Source organism: Giraffa tippelskirchi, chromosome 1, assembly GCF_054371585.1.
Source record: "Giraffa tippelskirchi isolate mGirTip1 chromosome 1, T2T-mGirTip1v1.2.pri, whole genome shotgun sequence".
Classification (NCBI taxonomy): Eukaryota; Metazoa; Chordata; class Mammalia; order Artiodactyla; family Giraffidae; genus Giraffa; species Giraffa tippelskirchi.
Window position 1 is genome coordinate 130,060,613 of NC_137275.1, and position 19,972 is coordinate 130,080,584.

At 41.8% G+C, this 19,972-nt stretch overlaps 1 protein-coding gene across 5 annotated transcripts in view; it reads left to right on the forward strand.

The window, feature by feature from the left end:
• The first annotated feature begins 6,635 nt into the window (after positions 1-6,635).
• The window catches only part of KIF13B (kinesin family member 13B), a 211,488-nt gene continuing 198,151 nt past the window's right edge, over positions 6,636-19,972 (forward strand). For all 5 annotated transcript variants that reach the window (XM_081496112.1, XM_081496072.1, XM_081496092.1 and 2 more), the window contains exon 1: positions 6,636-6,726. Coding sequence is in view for 4 of the 5 variants with exons in the window: in XM_081496072.1 (XP_081352198.1) it covers positions 6,672-6,726 (55 nt within the window). In the remaining variant the exon portion in view is untranslated. The remainder of the gene's footprint in view (positions 6,727-19,972) is intronic.

The window sequence follows — 19,972 nt, forward strand, 5'->3', positions numbered from 1 at the left end:
TTTATTTTTAAATTTTATTGGAGTATAGTTGCTTTACAGTGTTGTGTTAGCTTCTACTGTATAGCAAAGTGAATCAGTCATATGTATACATATATCCAGGCTTCCCAGGTAGCTCAGAGGGTAAAGAATCTGCCTGCAAGGTAGGAGATGCAGGAGACATGGGTTTGATCCCTGGGTCGGGAAGATTCCCTGGAGGAGGGCATGGCAACCCACTCCAGTATTCTTGCCTGGAGAATCCCATGGACAGGGAAGCCTGGCGGGCTACAGTTCATAGCGTCACAAAGAGACATGACTAAAGGGACTGAGCGCGCGCGCACACACACACACACACACAAACACACATGTACATATATTCCCGGTTTTTTTTTTTCCTTCCCATTTAGGTCACCACAGAGCAGTGGGTAGAATTAACAATTTGTTTTAGAATAAGTAGATCTGCAAAGGGCCAGGGCAAAAAACCCAAGGACCCTTCTTTTCAACACAGCCAAAATTCAACTGTCTTGACTGCAGCATCTATCCCATAAATATTGGTTGAGCTCTTAAGTCCTTACTTTGCAAGACAATGTCCACAGGAGTACCTTATATACGAGTTTTCTCATAGTTCAGAAGAGAGAAATCTCTACTTTCCTTCTCTCCTGGAGAGGAGTCTGAGACAGCACTCTCAGCCAGGTGAGGGGAGCTCTCAGGTTACCTGGTGTGAAAGCCGCCAGGGTCCTGGGCTGGGCAGCAGGTTGTAACTTGCATCTCAGGCCTTCTATCTCAGGAAGATTTTCCCTGATAAGATAAAGGCATTCCTAGTCTCTGGCACTTGCCTCACCTTTATTACAAAAGTCAAAAGAGGAAGATGAGTGTGAAATAGAGGTCAAAGAAGTGTAGCTCATAATGGTGTTTCTCTACAGTCCCTTGGGAAGCTCCAATCATTTCTTCCAATCAAATGCTTCCAGGACAATTCAAATGGTTTTGGAACTTTAGAGAGAGTCCTCACCTCTTCCCTGGTATATTCCCCCACCTCTTCAATTCCTCAGGGGCTTTCTCCTCTTGGAAATTTGAGCTTAAATTGAAATACAGTGTTTCTGTAGAAACTGGTAGCCTTCTCTTTTTCTGCCTTCCTTGTTTCTGTTCAAAAAGCTAGATTCAAGTTGTCATCAGAACTGGCCTTTTAAAAACAAAATTTATGAGGTGATCAGTTCAGCTCAGTTCAGTCGCTCAGTGGGGTCCGACTCTTTACAACACCAAGGACTGCAGCATGCCAGGCTTCCCTGTCCATCACCAACTCCCAGAGCTTAATCAAACTCATGTCCATCAAGTCGCTGATGCCATCCAACCATCTCATCCTCTGTTGTCCCCTTCTCCTCCTGCCTTCAATCTTTCCCAGCATCAGGGTCTTTTCCAATGAGTCTATTCTTCACATCAGGTGGCCAAAGTATTGGATTTTCAGCTTCAGCATCAATCCTTCCAATGAATATTCAGGACTGATTTCCTTTAGGATGGACTGGTTGGATCTCCTTGCAGTCCAAGGGACTCTTAAGAGTCTTCTCCAACACCACAGTTCAAAAGCATCATCTTTGGCCCTCAGTTTTCTTTATGGTCCAACTCTCACATCCATACATGACTACTGGAAAAACCATAGCTTTGACTAGATAGACCTTTGTTGGCAAAGTAATGTCTCTTGCTTTTTAATATGCTGTCTAGGTTGGTCATAGCTTTTCTTCCAAGGAGCAAGCATCTTTTAATTTCATGGCTGCAGTCACCATCTGCAGTGATTTTGGAGCTCAAGAAAATAAAGTCTGTCACTGTTTCTATTGTTTCCCCATCTATTTGCCATGAAGTGATGGGAGCAGATGCCATGATCTTAGTTTACTGAATGTTGAGTTTTAAGCCAACTTTTTCACTTTCCTCTTTCACTTTCATTAAGAGGCTCTTTAGTTCTTCACTTTCTGCCATAAGGGTGGTGTCATCTGCATATCTGAGGTTATTGATATTTCTCCTGGCAATCTTGATTCCAGTTTGTGCTTCATCCAGTCCAGCATTTCTCATGATGTACTCTGCATATAAGTTAAGTAAGCAAGGTGACAATATAAAGCCTCGATGTACTCCTTTCCCTATTTGGAACCAGTCTGTTGTTCCATGTCCAGCAAGACAGTAGGCGCTGGAGCAGCGGTCACACAGGAAATGGCAAGAGTGAACATCGACATTTTAGGAATCAGCGAACTAAAATGGACTGCAATGGGTGAATTTAACTCAGATGACCATTTTATCTACTACTGTGGGCAAGAATCCCTTAGAAGAAATGGAGTAGCCCTCACTGTCAACAAGAGTCTGAAATGCAGTATTTGGATGCAATCTCGAAAATGACAGAATGATCTGTTTGTTTCCAAGGCAAACCATTCAATATCACAGTAACCAAAGTCTATACCCCAACTGGTAATGCTGAAGAAGCTGAAGTTGAATGGTTCTATGAAGACCTACAAGACCTTCGAAAACTAACACCCAAAAAAGATGTCCTTTTCATTATAGGGGACTGGAATGCAAAAGAAGGAAGTCAAGAAATACCTGGAGTAACAGGCAAATTTGGCCCTGGAGTACAGAATGAAGCAGGGTAAAGGCTAACAGAGTTTTGCCAAGGGAACGCACTGGTCATAGCAAACACCCTCTTCCAACAACACAAGAGAAGACCCTACACATGGAGATCACCAGATGGTGAATACCGAAATCAGATTGATTATATTCCTTGCAGCCAAAGATGGAGAAGCTCTATACAGTCAGCAAAAACAAGACCGGGAGCTGACTGTGACTCAGATCATGAACTCCTTATTGCAAAATTCAGACTTAAATTGAAGAAAGTAGGGAAAATCACTAGACATTTCAGTTATGACCTAAATCAAATCCCTTACGATTATACAGTGGAAGTGACAAATAGCTTCAAGGGATTAGATCTGATAGACAGAGTACCTGAAGAACTATGGATAGAAGTTTGTGACATTGTAGAGGAGGCAGTGATCATGACCATCCCCAAGAAAAAGAAATGCAAAAAGGCAAAATGGTTTTCTGAGGAGGCCTTACAAATAGCTGTGAGGAGAAGAGAAATGAAAGGCAAAGGAGAAAAGGAAAGATAGACCCATTTGAATGCAGAGTTTCAAATAATAGCAAGGAGAGATCAGAAAGCCTTCCTCAGTGATCAGTGTAAAGAAATAGAGGAAAACAATAGAATGGGAAAGACTAAAGATCTCTTCAAGAAAATTAGAGATACCAAGGGAACATTTCATGCAAAGATGGGCACAATAAAGGACAGAAATGGTATGGACCTAACAGAAGCAGAAGATATTAAGAAGAGGTGGCAAGAATACACAGAAGACCTTTATAGAAAAGATCTTCACAACCCAGAAAATCACAATAGTGTGATCACTCACCTAGAGCCAGACATCCTGGAATGGGAAGTCAAGTGGGTCTTTGGAAGCATCACTACAAACAAACCTAGTGAAGGTGATGGAATTCCAGTTGAGCTATTTCAAATCCTAAAAGATGATGCTGTGAAAGTGCTACACTCAATGTGCCAGCAAATTTGGAACACTCATCAGTGTCCGCAGGACTGGAAAAGGTCAGTTTTCATTCCAATCCCAAAGAAAGGCAATGCCAAAGAATGTTCAAACTACTGCACAATTGCACTCATGTCACATGCTAGCAAAGTGATGCTCAAAATTCTCCAAGTTAGGCTTCAACAGTGCATGAACCGTGAACTTCCAGATGTTCAAGCTGGTTTAGAAAAGGCAGAGGAACCAGAGAACAAATTGCCAACATCCGTTGGACCATGTAAAAAGCGAAAGAGTTCCAGAAAAACAACTATTTCTGCTTTATTGACTATGCCAAAGCCTTTGACTGTGTGGATCACAATAAACTGTGGAAAATTCTGAAAGAGATGGGAGTACCAGACCACGAGGTGATAGAAGAGATATCACGTGAACAGTGGATGCCCAGGAACCTCAGTACATTGCAAACCTTTATTTGTTATAACTTGCACATTGTGGGATGGTTAATAGGAATTATGTTTAAGTCCAGAATAAACTCTGGTAATCAGTCCAAGGGCCACAACAATGTTTTTTCAGTGTTCCTCTGTCCATGGGGTTTCTCAGGAAAGAATACTGGAGTGGGTTGCCATTTCCTCCTCCAGGGGATCTTCCCGACCCAAGGTTTGAACCTGCATCTCCTGCATTGGCAGGTGGATTTCTTTACCACTGAGCCACCTGGGAAGCTCTTTTCAATGCCAAATAAGAACAAAAGTGTAGGAGTGAGGTTTTTTTAGCCAGGAAATGATTTCAATATAAAAATACATTCTATGTGACCTGTCTTTTGTTTTTTTTTTAAAAGAATGATACTGATATTAAATAGCAACGTGTTGGTCCATTAGTTTTTTAAAGAATTTACTTAGTAAAATTAAGAAGCTGGAAAATCTAAATTGGTTCTCCTTATTTTGTTTACTGGGCTGTGAAAATCAAAAGATTTTGTCCAACACCTACTGCTTCTCCAGCTGAGAAGTTCCTCTGAAATCTCAGAGGAAGTGCCCCTAAGAAAGAAATTCCCTTCTTATAAAGAGTGCCTTTGGGGTTGCATTTTCTATTTTTAATCTTTTTTTGTCCTTATTTTTAAATTGAGGTATAATTAACATATTAGTTTCAGGTGTAGAACATACTGATTGACTTTTTAGTTGTGGTAAAACATACATAACAAATGTACCATTTTAACCATTTGCAGCTGTTCAGTTCAATGGCATAAAATACATTCACATTCTTATGCAACTATCACCACCATCAATCTCTAGAAACTTTTTTTTTTTTTTGGCCATGCTGCATGGAATGTGGGATCCTAGCTCCCCAACCAAGGATCAAACCTGTGTCCCTTGCCTTGGAAACATGGAATCTTAATCACTGGATCTCCAGGGAAGTCCCTGTTGCTGTTGTTCAGTCGTTCAGTTGTGTCCGACTCTTTGTGACCCCCATGGACAGCAGCATGCCAGCCTTCGCGGTCCTTCACCATCTCCCAGAGTTTGCTCAAACTCACGTCCATTGAGTCATTGATGAACCTTTCTAAGCTTCCAGAACAGAAACCCTAACTCCCTAGTCCCCTTCCTCTCAACCCTTAGGAACCCCCATTCTACCTTCAGTCTTTGAATTTCATGATTCTAGGTACCTCATATAAGTGCAATCATACACTGCTTTCTTTTTTGTATCAGGCTCATTTCATGTTGTGTTAATTTCTGCTGTACAGCGGAGTCAACCAGTCATATATATTTATTCTTTTCGGTGATGGTTTATCATAGGATACTGAATATGGTTCCTCTTACTATACATCTCCTTATTATACTAAACATCTCTTAGAGGTGTTTTTAAACTTTTGGACAACTCTGTTTGTATTGAAGTTCTTTCAACAACAGGATGGTTGGCCCAAGGGCAAGTCTTGTCAGCTTTCTGTATCTACTCATCTGTAAAACGGTTCTGAGTTCTGTTCTTTCATTTAAACACATCCAAGCAAATCTGCCTCTTGTAAAGGTGGCCACTGCTACTCAGTTTCTATCAGTATTCCTAATATGTAATGTAGCCCCAGCATTGCATGTAAAAACTTCCCAATTTTCATGCATTGGCCAATTCCATTGGGCCAGGTGTGACATATTTGCAGGCCCCATCTTGCCCACACGCATCTCTTGCCCTAGCATCTCTGCTAGGGCTTAACAAAAACCACACTTTAGTGTGACTTCATTGATTCATTGATGTAATAAATGTTTACCCAGTCTCTACTACAAGCTAGGTTACACATATAAGATATAGTTTTTAAAATACAAGATAGGAGAGACAATGTTGCAGCATAAATGTTATAACTGAGCAAAATAATGACTTTTATTAAGCACATATGTGCCACGGAGTTTTAAGAGCTTCATCTATATTAACTCATTGAACCTGACTAGGAACCTATAAACTTGGCACTCTCATCGTCTTCGTTTTAAATATGCAAAAGACAAGCAGAGTGGTTGAATCGCTTGTCTGGTCACACAGCTGGAAACTGTTAAGGATGGATTTGAACCCAGATTGATGCCTGAGCCCAAGGTCTTGACTGGGACAGGGAGTGGCTGGTATAGGGTAACCTGTGGATTTATCAAGATCTGTGGAAGAGGTAACTTTTGATTTGCCTTCAAGGGTGATTTCAGCAAACAAGGTGGGGAGGGCAATCCAGGCAGAGGAAATCATTTGAGCCTGGGATGAAACACAAGATTGGCAGGAAATGAGTCTGAAAGAGGTCGCAAAGTCGCCAATGCCATTTTTCAACTGTTTGTTTTTAGATGAGGTACCAGCTCATCGACAGCTTATGTCTCACTTCTAACCGCAAGGGAGAGGGTGGTGTTGAAGCAGAAAGGCATTTACAAGCTGCAGAAAGGCATTTACAAGCTCCAGAAAGGGAAGCTCGCCTGAGGCTCTGCCGGCCTGCCCAAGACCACCGACGGGGACTACAAGTCCCGTCATGCAGCGGGGGCGCGCCGGCAGCCCCGGGCCGGCTCCGCCCCCATAGGCCCCGCCCTGGCTCCGCCCCTCTCGCCCGTAGCCCCCTCCCGCCCGGTCAGCCCTAAAGAGTTGCCCGGTGGCCGCGGCAGACGGAAGCCGAGCGAGAACCTCGGCGGCGGCAGGATGGGAGACTCCAAAGTGAAAGTGGCCGTCCGGATCCGGCCCATGAACAGAAGAGGTGAGAGCCCAGATCGCCCGGGGCCGCCGCGGCGGAGGCGGCAGGTGCCTGGCGCGCCCTTCCCTTGGCCGCGGCCGCCCTGTGGGGTCCGGCCGGCCCCGCCCCTGAAATCCGCGTCCGGGCGAGGGGGGCGGCCAGCTCACCCCGAAACCTTGTCCTCCGCGCCCGCTCCGCCTGCGCGGGACGCCCCTCCCCTCTCCGGCACCGCGTCCCGGGGCGCCGCGGGCCCCACGTCCCATCCCGCTGCCCTTCCGCCGGTGCTCCCGCCCCGCTGCCCTTTCGCCCTCCCGTCTCCCTGCCCTTCGAGGAGGGCGCCCGCGTCCAGCGCCCCGGGCTCGCTTCCTCCTTCCCCACCCGGCCCCGGGTCCCGTGCCCCGCGCGCCCCTGCTCGCGGCCCTCCAGCTGTCAGAGCGGCCCCGCCCCGGGGGTCCTCACCCTCCGGCCTGCCCGGGACAGCCGGGGACCCCTATGTCTCACGTCGGTGGCCCAGGCGTCCAGACCCCGCACACCCCTGCCTCGCGGCAGGAAGAAGAGCAGGGAGTTGGGCTTACTCCTGAGAAAGCACTCTAGAGAAAAACTCCTTTCTCTTGGTGTTTCACTTGAATATCCCTTTTAACCTGGACGGTCGGAAAGACTTGTAAATACTTTGATTGAACTTGGGGAGAGGAGTTGCCTGCCCCCACCCCCTGCTTTTTTTTTTTTTAACTGTTGAGAAAGTTTTGCTTTTGCTTGAAGTCATATTCGTCATCTCTCAACAATAAATAGCTTAGGTGCCAAGATTCTTGTGAAATTGTATCTTTCAGGCATTCTCTCAATTCTGCAGGGAGGGTAGAGAAAGCAGATAAACCGAGTACATTTTAAATCCTCTTTAGACAGACGGAGTAGAGAAAAGAAGAGGTGGGCTGGGTCTTGGCTTTAATGCTTAACTAGGCTCGTGACGGGACAAGTTACTTTAAATGAGATATTGAAAACACCTCCTATACCAGGTAATACTAATGGAGATTATTAGAGTCCCAGGAGATGACTTTTCAATTGGTAAGGCTCTCGATGCGAATCATTCGTGTAAGTAACAGAATCATTAAATCGTTTTCACAACTTATTTGTTCATAGTTCAATGTGGTTTAGGTCTGTGTAGAAATTGGTTTGCTTTCTGGTTGTCTTTGCTGTATGTTGAGACACACAGATCAACAGGTTGACGTACTGGCTTTTTTTTTTTTTTTTGAGTTGGTTGTTCCTCCTGTCCCTGCTTGGTCAGCTAAAGGCTGTCAGATGACACACAAGAATTTTTCCCTAAGAACTTAATTACTTTACCTTCTCAAAGAGTGCACGTTTTGGGTCTTCAGTCTTGGCCTCCCTAACTCCACACTCTGACAAAATGAAAGAACTTAGATGAACTATGAAAGTTTCCGAAAGCTTCTGGTCTTAAAGCAGTTCAGGCAGCTTTATTTCAGTTCATTTCAAGTATATTACCATCACAGTGATTTAGAAACAAAACAAAACACTAAGCCACAGAAAAGGCAAAGTAGCTGGGATTTGATTCTGAAAGGGTGATTTCAGCACATTTAAAAAATTTCCAGTTCACGTAAAACTTGGGAAATGTCAGTGCTAAAAAGAGACTCAGATAATTAAAATTCTTCATTCTTACCCTCCCCCTACTTTGAAGTTCAGTTTTCCAGGGAAAGTACTATCCTTTTTACTTATACATTGTCATTGATTAGGTTGTGTCAGTATTAGAGTTTCAAGGGATGCATAGAATTATACTTACAGTTTTGGAGTAGATGTTAGCTGTTCTTTTGAACTCATTTTAAAATTAAGGTGTACGCATAGATCCTTTACCCTTTAAATAGAAGTGCATTATTTGTGGTAAACTGCCTCTTTCATTTAGTGCCATCTCTTATATTTCCTGAGTGCATGTGGACTTTTTTGTTTTCAGTGATTGCTATAGATAATTAAAAGTGGTTCAATTTCTATTTTGTCCTAAAGGAGTTATTTACATACATCTCGAGGATCTAGTGGAATACAATGGAGTGAAATTCTAAAGCCAGTGATTTTTAAACTGCTGTGTAGAGTTTGCTTAAAAAGGCTAAAACCAAGCCATGTTCCTTTCCAGTAATTTTGAAAAAAATTATTTGACCAATTATTACTTCTGGGAAAACTAATGTATTAAGTAATAGTATATAATTATGATGAATGGCTAACTTTTAGTCACAATTGGTTCCTCCTTGACAGGTTAGTGCAGGAAGCAATCTCAGAAATGGACTCTTCACCAGTGAGAATGAGATGAGAATGGGTTCCTGGGATGATGTAGTTTTACTCTAAAGACTTACTTATTTTTATATAATATTTTTCTCTTTTATATTCTATTTTTTTAAAAAATATTTTTAATTGGAGGATAATTGCTTTACAATATTGTGTTGGTTTCTGCCATGTATCATTCTGAATGCTACTTGGAATCCCATTAGCTACCTGTTGAGGAAAATCTTAAATTGGCAAGAAGTTTCTAGTGTACCATTAAATTCTTCATGTGATTCAGTATCTGACTGGGCTTAGGTATTAAGGTGGATGGTTGGTTTTTTTCCATTTGCTAAACTATATGTGGGCTTGGGGAACTTAGTTATTTGAACATTCAGCTTTAGGCCTACTTCAGTAATAGCAAGAATTGTAAGGATTAATGAATATGCTTTTGTCAGGAATATTTTTCTTGTTACACGTTTTAACATTATACTAAGAAAACAAAAAATTAAAAGGAAAAAGTCTCCCAACATTCTTTCACCATAACAATTCACACTCATTTTCTTATTTTCATTCCAGTTTGTATTCACATGCCTGGGTAATTCTACATAGTTTTGATACTATGACTTTTTTTTTCCTTTTCTTCCTCTGAAGTATGAACTTGAACAGCTGAAGTCAAAGGGGTTATGCTTGTTTTGTCATGAGATCTGGCAGTTCTGTTTGCAGTTCTATTTGTTTGTCTTTTCATGTCATCTCTGAGACGTGTACAGCTCACCAAGTAACCTGGTTGTGTTCTGTGTACTGTAAGGAACACCTGTTCATACATTATTAACCAATCTAATTATTAAATGAGCCAAAGTTTTATACAAATAACTGATGGCACTAGTTAGGTCAGTGACATCTCCTGTTCAGTAATTTGATGTTTTATAACTTTAGATGGCTTAAAAAATGTTTAATATTCATTGAATGCCTGCCAGGTGTCTACCTTATATTAGATACTGTGGGATTTTATTGCCTTCCCTCAAGGGACTTCTGTGGCTTAAATATGTGTGAGATTAACTATCAAAATAAGTCTAGATAAAAAACTGTTTGGGAAATATATTTGCTGTCTTCCTAACCTGAGGTGTGGTGAAACCAGAAATTACATTAGAAATTTAGCTAGAAAAAAGAAAAAACGGTGGAATGGGTTATTTTGGGTGTTAGGAAGCATGGTCAATACATTTATTTTAGCGTAGATTTCTCAAGAGTTTGGTTTGCATTTCAGTACTTGATGCAGTGAAAGTCACAGAGAAGAATCATCATTATGGTGAAAGATACAAAGACTAATGTAATGTCAAGTAGAAGTCAGTGCTTAAGTGAATTACCGTCTAATATCTCAGTGGATAAGATATTTATAGACATTAAAAATGATGAAAATCAAAACCATTTAACAAGGAAGACATCCTTACGTTAGAAAAAGCGGAATGTAAAACAGTATGTGTAACTGTATGGTTGGACCTACTATTTGTGATACTACTATGTAAAAATACCAACAGGAATGGGCAAGGGCTAGAAAGAAATGTGAAAAAATGAGATTGGCTGTTCTTGTTGGGGGAATTTTATTTCCTAAACACTTTCTCTTAGTGTTGGCTGCTATTAGAGCATTCATATTTTTAAAATGTGCTTTACAGTGGGGCTTCCTGGGTGGTTCAGTCGTTAGGACTCTGCGGTTCCTCTGCAATGGGCACAGGTTTGATTCCTGGTCAGGGAACTAAGATCCTGCATGATGCGTGGCATGGCCAAGACAAACGAAATAGATAAAGTGCACTTTATGTTGTATGCTCACGAGGAAATGACTGTCATATGAAAAGATAGGATTAAAAGGTAAAAACACCTGTAGCAGATTGCTAGCGACTAAATGCCAGGTGTGTGAGAGGGAGATGTAGGAATTTAGAAAGATCCCTCAACGCCTGGTGATTAGGGAAGTCTTCTGTATGGAGGGAGGGAGCTTATGGTTGGAATGGGTTTCCCGTGGGAGAAAAGAGGAGTAGGGGGAAATTGGTTCTTTGAGAAGGAAGTACGGCCTGAGAGCAAAAGCACAAGGGTAGGAGTGAGCCAGGCAAGTTTAGGCACAGAGTTGAGATAAGCCTGCCAGGGAGGAGGGTTCCGTCAGGGGCACAGGAGACTGGTGAGATTAGAAAGGTCAGGCGAAGTTGCAGGGGGCCCGGAAGTCTAGCTTCAGGGTGGCCGGTCCATGTGCCCCGTTCAGCTTTTTATTAATAGAACTTTATGTGGGTCTCAAGACACAAGCATGATGAGAAAGATAGCCAGATCTCAGGGCAGGTTGCAAAGGCTGGGTAAGATAAACTGATTCAGGGCATCAGTGGGCAACGTGGTGAAAAATGAAGCCCCCTGAAGAGGAAGGAGACCAGTCAAAACCAAGTGCATAGGCAGGAATCTGAAGACAGGTGAGGGAGGGAGGTTCAAAAGGGAGAGGATATATGTATACCTATGGCTGATTCATGTTGAGGTTTGACAGAAAGCAACAAAATTCTGTAAAGGAATTATCCTTCAATAAATAAAAAATGACAGGCGAAACTGGGACTGTAGGAGGACACTGTTGGAAGACCCCGGTGGTCAGTGAGGGAGAACAGTGATCCTGGGGAAGTCAAGGTGCAGTGTGGGGCGGGAGAATCTGTTTGAAACAGGAAGGTATTTTTTGACTCCGAACCCACTGGTGGTTCTTAAACCTTCTCAGAAATAACTGGTGTTGGAGTTAGGGATGACTGTGGATGGAAATTTCTGATATATTTTCTGAAACAGAAGATTCTTGTTCTATTAGCATCTGCTCGATATGCTAATAGAGAATGAGACACATCTATCACAACATTCTGCTGTTTCTACTGTCAACTCAGCTACTGAAAATGGGATTTATACTCATTGGACCAGAGGCTTTTGGAGAAGAAAGTACAAGTTTATCAAATCAAAATTTGTTTGAATTGGCATTTATGTTCATCCCTCCCCACTGCTCCACTCCCCCACCCCCCGCCTAGACTCACACCTCCATAAAACAGTGACCAATGTCAACTTTTCCATTTCTTAAGTTCTGAAGATGGAAGAAATCACCTGCAAAACTATTGGTTAAGCAGATGAATTGAGCTGCTTACTGGGTGGAAATGGATTTGTTATTGATCTCTGTGCTCGCTGATCAGTTTCCCTTTGTGTTGGAAAAGGCAAGTTCTTAAAGCTTGGCAGGCAGAAGCAGTGTAATCGTTAGGAAAGTGTGTGAAACTGACTGGTATAAGGGACACGAAGTCCATAACTCAACGGGTACTGGGCTTTAACTCTCAGAAGCTGTGGTTTCTTTAAAAGCTGGTATTGGCTCAGAAGGTAAGAATCTGCCTGCAGTGTAGGAGACCCGGTTCAATCCTAGGGTCAGGAAAATCCCCTGGAGGAGGGAATGGCTACCCACTCCAGTCTTCTTGCATGGAGAATTCCATGGACAGAGGAGCCTGGCAGGCTACAGTCCGTGGGGTCACGACTGAGTGACTGATAGACACAAGCATTAATGAATTAGCCTGTTCAATTTAACATGTGTTGATTGGAGGCAAAAATAATAGCTACTTTTTGAGAGTTTTCTATTTGTGAGCTACAGAGTTCATTCCTTTTTATACATTATTCTTGAAACAAGTTTGAAAGGTGGTTATAGAATTTCTATTGAACACAATCTCAGAAGTTAGGTAACTTGCCCAGAATTACAAAACCAGGATTTTGGAGCCTGAATTTCTCCCGTTTTGCCATTAAAGCTTGTGCTTTTACTACTATATCAGACATGATGATCTTTAGAGGGATGCTGCATTCCTGAGTTTGTGTAATTTTCAAAGATGTGCACGATATCGTGAGAAGCATAAGTCATGATCTTTGACCGACAGAACTTACTGTCTGGTTGGTAATAAGAGGTACACAAGGTGAGTCAGTTATAAGGATATAGTACATGCGTGCTGTATGCTAAGTTGCTTCAGTCATGTCCAACTCTTTTCGACTCTATGAACTGTGGCCCACCAGGCTCCTGTCTATGGGATTCTCTAGACAAGAATACTAGAGTGGGTTGCTGTGCCCTCCTCCAGAGGATCTTCCTAACCCAGGGATTCAACCTGAGTCTCTTACGTCTCTCTCATTGGCAGGTGGATTCACACAGACACGCACAAGAATACAGTACACAAGTCAGCAAGAGTGCTTTTTTTTTGGCCATGCCGGATGGCGTGTGGAATCTTAGTTCCCTGACCAGGGTTTGAACCTGTGCCCCCTGCACTTGAAGCCTGGAGCACCAGGGAAGTCCCAACAGTGCCTTATGAATTAAAGAAATGGGGGTGGGACTTGAGAATGATGAGGAATGGGTTGAAGACAATTGACAAGGAGGAAGACAAGGCAAGTGGGGTGCGTAGCATGAGTTGTTGAACTTAGGAAAAGGTGGATGCAGGAATTAGCCAGATATTTGCAAGAACAGTGGTGAAGTTAGCTGTAAAAATTCAAACAGCAGGAAGGAGACAGTATCTGTGTCAATAACAGTTAAAGAGAGGTTACCTCGCGCCGACATGTCCCAAGCACTGAACTAGATTATTTTGGTCAATCTTTCCAAAAATGCTAGGAGAATTTATACAATAACTCATTTTACAGACAAGAAAATGGAAACTTGGACAGAGTTACTACTTGCACCAAATCACATAATTGTCAAGTAGAGGAACGGAGGATTGGAACCTGGGTAGTTCAGCTCTGGAGCCACAGCCCTTACATTCTGTGCTTTCTTGGAAAAGCTGAAGAATGTGCCAAGTGGGGGACAAGAGGAGTGATGGAAGGTGGCTTCACTGAAGTGGAGAGGTTTGCTGGGAGCAGAGCAGAATGAAGTTCCTGAAGTGAGGTCCAGGCAGATTCAGGGGGGATCTCGGACAGGATGAGGGGTGCAGTGACTGTAGGTTTGTTTTAGGTAAAATTGTTATGTAACGTATTACTTCCAGGTGTACAACTTAACTCTTAAAAAGTGATCACTACAATAAGTCTGGTAACTGTGTCACCAAACAGTTAGCCCCCTTCACCCATTTTGCCAGCCTCCACCTGTCTTCCCCTCTATAACCACTGGTCTGTCCTCTGTATCTGTGAGTTTTGTTTTGTTTTATATTCTTGATATTTATATTTTTTTATATAAATGAAATCATACAGTGTTTGATTTGCTTGGTACAGTACATTCCTCGGGGTCCATCTGTGTTGTTGCAAATGTCTTAAGTTTTTGAAAGGGGCAGTGGCACTGTTACAGAGATGCTCTCGGAAGGGAAATTGAGGTCTGCATCTTTACCTTGCTCACAAGCTGATACATGAGTTTGTTACTGTTAGATGGATGCTGGTGAAAGACACAGGACTTTGGGGTCTGATTTCACCTGCAAATCCCACAGGAGTGATGTGGAGGGGTCCAGACGGATGCTGTGCAAGCAGTGGGTTTGGGTTGCATCTGAGGAGCACTGAGCTGGGGAACCCCATTGCTCTTAAGCGGTGAGCAAACCTGCTGTTCGTCCTGAAGGTTGCTGGCTGGGACTGCATTCCTGAGAGGTGGGCAGGGCAAAGTGCCTTTGTGGCCTTGCATTTCAAGGTGGTGTGAAAGTAGCCAAGATTTAGGAAATATAGTGAAAATTGCTCAGTCGTGTCCTGCTCTTTGCGACCCCGTGGACTGTACAGTCCATGGAATTCTCTAAGCCAGAATACTGGAGTGGGTAGCCTTTCCCTTCTCCAGGGGATCCTCCCAACCCAGGGATCAAACCCAGGTCTCCCACATTGCAGGCCGATTCTTTACCAACTGAGTCACAGGGGAAGCCCTAGGAAATATAGGATGACTGCAAAGCTTCCAGTTTAGATGACTAAGTGAATGAGTGCTGGTGTCACCAACTGAGATCAGAAATGTGGGAGAAGCAGGTTTTAAGGTAGAGGTATGGGAAGTTATGAGCCCTATTGTTAGACATTCAACAGTATTTAGTCAGTGCTTATCACATGCCACCCACTGCACCTACAACTTCAGATAAGATGTAGTGTATGCCTGGAAGAAATGCAACAGACTTGTTGAGTTTTAGGTTCTGAAGTGCAGCCAAGGGGTGGATTGAGAAAGCTGTTGTACAGGAGGCTGACAATAAGGGACTGGAGATTCGGGTGAATTTGGAAGTTGTTACTATATTTAGAAGATCTTATAGAACACCAAATTAAGGCATGTTCCTGAAGGAAGAGGTCACAGAGGCTGAGAAGACAGGCATAAGGAAAAGCAGGTGAAAGTAATGTGGTGGCCCAGGGTGAAGAATGGCAGAAGAATAATTTTGACTGAATTAATGAATTGCTGTTGGTGTGTTGGTAGTGGGCCGAGAAATTGCTGTTGGTGTGTGTGCTCATATGGAGGCAGTGAGTATACGTGAGTTTTCTTTCAAGAAATGCCATGTAGAAAGCTATGGCGAAGAATGGTCTTCTGGAGATGAGAAACAGGCCTCCCCTGCTCCCTGCCAACCCAAGTCTGGGAGTTGTTTGAGCCTTTTTATCAATAGAGAGAAATAGTCAATAGAGTGGGGAATTTTTGAAATATAGAGGGAGGAGGATAATTGTACAATGGGAAAGCCCTAGAGTGTTCAATTTTCTTGATGAGGTAGAATGTGAGGTTATTAACTGTGAGTGAGAATTGGGTTGGCTGGGTTCTTCAAAGTAGTGATTATTTAGAAGTGTGGTTGAGGGACTTGAACCATAGTTTACATCCATTGATGGTAGTGGGACCATTCCTTCTGAGCTATTTTTGAGATGTAATTCACCTATCGAAAGTGTATTAGTTCAGTGGCTTTTAGTGTATCTGCAGAGTTGTGCAATGATCACCACTACTGGATTCCAGAACATTTATCATCCCTACAAGAGATACACTCCGGTTAGCGTTTACTCTCCATCCACCCCCACTCCCATCCCCTCTCCTCTCCCCACAGCCCCTAGTCTACTTCTTGTCTCTGTGGATTTCCCTGTTCTTGACATTCATATAAATGAAATCATATGATTTATGGACTTTTGTATCTGACTCCTTTCCCTTGACCTACGTCCTTTAGGACTTACCTATGTTGTAGCATGAATCAATACTTCATTCCTTTTTAAGGCCGAATAATATTCTGTGGGGCTTACCTGATGGCTCAGATGGTAAAGAATCCACCTGAATGTGGGAGACCTGAGTTCAATCCCTGGGTTGGGAAGATCCCCTGGAGGAGGGCATGGAAGCCCACTCCAGTATCCTTGCCTGGGAGAATCCCCATGGACTGAGGAGCCTGGCAGACTACAGTCCACGGGGTCACAAAGAATCAGACACGACTGAGTGACTAAGCACAACACAGCAATATTCTGTGACGTGGATATGCTGCACTTTGATGCCTATTCTCAGTTGATAGGCATTTGGCTTGTTTCCATTTTTTGGCTATTTTTTAATGAATCATGAACATTTGTGTAATATAATAATAAGTTATTGTGTATTTTCATTTCTCTTGAGTATGTATAAACATAGAAGTGGAATTACTGGGTCATGTAGTAACTCTGACTTTTGCGGAACTGCCCAATGGTCTTCCAGAGTTACTGCACCGTTTTACATTTCCTCCAACAATATGTGAGGGTTTCAGTTTCTACATGTCTTCCCCATCAGTTTTATTGGCCTTCTTTTTGATTGCCATCCTAATGGGTGTGAAGTGGAGTCTCATTATGATTTTTGGTTTGCTTGTCCCCAGTGTCTAATAATGTTAATTAAGCATCTTTTCATGTGCCTGTTGGCCATTTGTATATATTTTCAGAGATCTCTATTCAAACCCTATCCTCATTTTTAAAATTGGGTTATCTTTTTTTTTTTATTATTCTTAGAGTTCTTTATATATTCTGGATGCCAGTCCTGTAACAGATATTTGACTTGCAGATATTTTCTTGAGCATGTGGGTTGCCTTTTCATTCTTTCAGTGGTGTCCTTTGAGGCACAAAAGTTTTTCATTTTGATGTGGTCCAATTTATCTGTTTTTTTCTTTCGTTGCTTGCGCTTTTGATTTGATCTCTGAGAAACCAATGCCTAACTCACAGTAATGTGGATTTACTGTGTATATTTTCTAAGAGTTTTATAGTTCTAGCTCATGCATTTATTTAGGTATTTGATTTGTTTGGAGTTAGTTTTTAAAATTTATTTTTGTTGGCTGCGTGGCTTATGGGATGTCAGTTCCCTGACCAGGGATTGAACCTGGACCCTTGGCCGCAGAAGCCCGGAATCCTAGCCATTAGGACACCAGGAATCCCCTGGAATTAATTTTTGAATGAGGGGTGAGGTAGAAATCAATTTCAGCTTTCTGCATGTAGATACCCAATTGTCCTAGCACTGTTTGTTGAAATGACTATATTTTCCCCATTAGATTGTCTTGGCACCTTTGTTGAAAATTAGTTGACCATAAATGTGACAGCATGTCTCTGGATTCTCAGTTCTATTCCATTGATTTATATGTCTGTTCTTAGGTTAGTACCCTGCTGTCTGATTAGGATAGCTTTATAGTAAGTTTGAAATTGGTGACACTGGTCTTTCTGCTTTGTTCTTCTTTTTTTCAAGATAAATTTGTTTATTCTGGTTTTGCCCCTCAAGTTTTTAAAGACCTACTTCCTAACCCTGTGAAGTTGATTAGTTTCTTGAAAATAGTCTCAAGAGTATTTCAGTTGTTTTGGTATTATCATCTCTCTTCCCCTTACCAGGCGTCTTGTCTAGGATTTTCCTTCATTCCTCACTCATTTCTTTAGCCGTATTAGACCTCAGTTATATTTTATCTTTTGTTTATTGAATAGATTCTTATGTTCAGTGGTAAAAACATAGAAGTAGGTGATTAGGATATTTTATGTATCTCTTACTAGAAAGCAAACTACTTCTTTGCTTTTTTTTCTGTGTGGCATCACATCCTTTTTTTTCTCCTTGGGTCGTTGTTCATGTCCAGTCGTGTCTAGCTCTTTGCAACCCCATGGACTGCAGCTCGCCAGGCCTCCCTGGCATCACATCCTTTTTTTCTCCTTGGGTCAGTGGGCCTCAAAAGGGTCCCAAGCCACTTGTAATTATAGTAAAGAACTGTAAGTCTTATTTCCTATTCTAATAAGACTACTACATTCCCTTTGGGAAAACAAGTGCTTCATATATGAAATATTAGTGATGAATATTATGAGCATACACAGACATGTAAAAATACTAAGTTTATGACACACATTATTGAAAATAGAACCATATAAAGCATGCAAAATTTGCAATCTAAGATGTGACTTTTACAGAAATCAATAATTTACTATCTTCCTTTTAAAAATAGACACTGTTGTGAATTTAACAGTAAGTTATATAGATAGGTAAAGGGAGGTTTATTTGTATTTCTGGGTAGTAGGTTTGGTCTGAAAATTATTATTAATTTTCTGGAGAATTAGAAAGGCAGATTACTGAATGGACAACTCAGAATTACTTTGTCCACTCTGAGAATGATGCATCTCCCCAGACAGAACATGAGTTATGTAAAGGGAGTCTCCCAGGCCCTGCCCATCTTTGACTATGATGTCATTGGAGACAGAGCCATCGCTGATTTATGCAATGAAGAAAGACTCATTTCAAATTATTGTTCACTTTTACAAGGTGACTAATTTGCTGGCTGAGTAAACTGGATTGTCAGCTGTTGATATTTTATTCATCCTGTGGAACTTGACCTAGAAAAAGATCCTGTTTGGAAAATAAAATGGGATCTTCAGTGTTAGTGAAGTAAATTTCTGTCTGTCTTTTTCTAAGGACTGTGGATGCATCAAAGCATTCATGGTTCTGAGTACTGTAAAACTTGATTAGTCATAACATAAACTTACAGCATTACTTAACTCTAAGATCACTCTCATTTTTTATTGGTTTTCAGACATAGTGCTAATTAAATACCAATCTTATTATTTTATGCTTCCCTGGAAGTAAGCTGTTGTCCACGTCTTACTTATTATACTAATGATGAGTATTTAGTGCTATTTTTTTATTGTGGTAAGATAGATATAAAATTGACCATCTTAAACCACTTTTAAGTGTACAGTTCAGTGGCATTAAGTACATTAACATTGTTGTAGAACTATCACCACCATCCATCTCTAGAACTTTTTTATCTTGCAGAACTGAAACTCCATGCCCGTGAGATACTAACTCCCTGTGGACCCTTTAGCCCCACCCTTGGCAGCTACTGTCACACTTTTTGTTTCTGACTTTGACTACTCTAAGTGTCTCATACAAGTGGAATCCTGCAAAACTTATCCTTTGTGACTGGTTTTTTTTCTTAGCACAAAGTCTTCAAGGTGCGTACGTGTTTTAGCAGAATTTCATTCTTTTTAAATATTTAATCATTTTCCATTGAAAAAAAAAATATACATATATATATATACACACACACCGCATTCTGTTTATCCATTCATCCATTGATGGAAAGTTGGGCTGCTTCCACCTTTTAGCTGTTGTGAATAATGCTGCTATGAACATGGGTGTTCATGTGTGTACATGTTCACTTTCATGCTATTTTTACACAGGTAGAGCCTAACAGCTAGATCTTTATCTTTTTAACCAAAGTGTTGTTCCAGACTAAGAGGAAGGTGGTTTATCTTTTGGATTTTTGGTAGGTGTTTAAATTTTTTTCTTTTTTTAAATCCAGCTTAAATTTAAGGCCTAAATTTGGCATTGGGATTGAATCATGGCTTTGCTTTCTAAGGGGCTTCCCTGGTGGCTCAGATGGTAAAGCGTCTGCCTGCAATGCATGAGACCCGGGTTTGATCCCTGGGTTGGGAAGATCCCCTGGAGAAGGAAATGGGAATCCGTTACAGTACTCTTACCTGGAAAATCCCATAGATGGAGGAGCCTGGTAGGCTACAGTCCATGTGGTCGCGTAAGAGTCGGACACGACTTCTTTCACTTTCTTTGCTTTCTAAGAAGTATAGAGCAAGAAGTTTTCCCTGGAGAAGGTGTCAT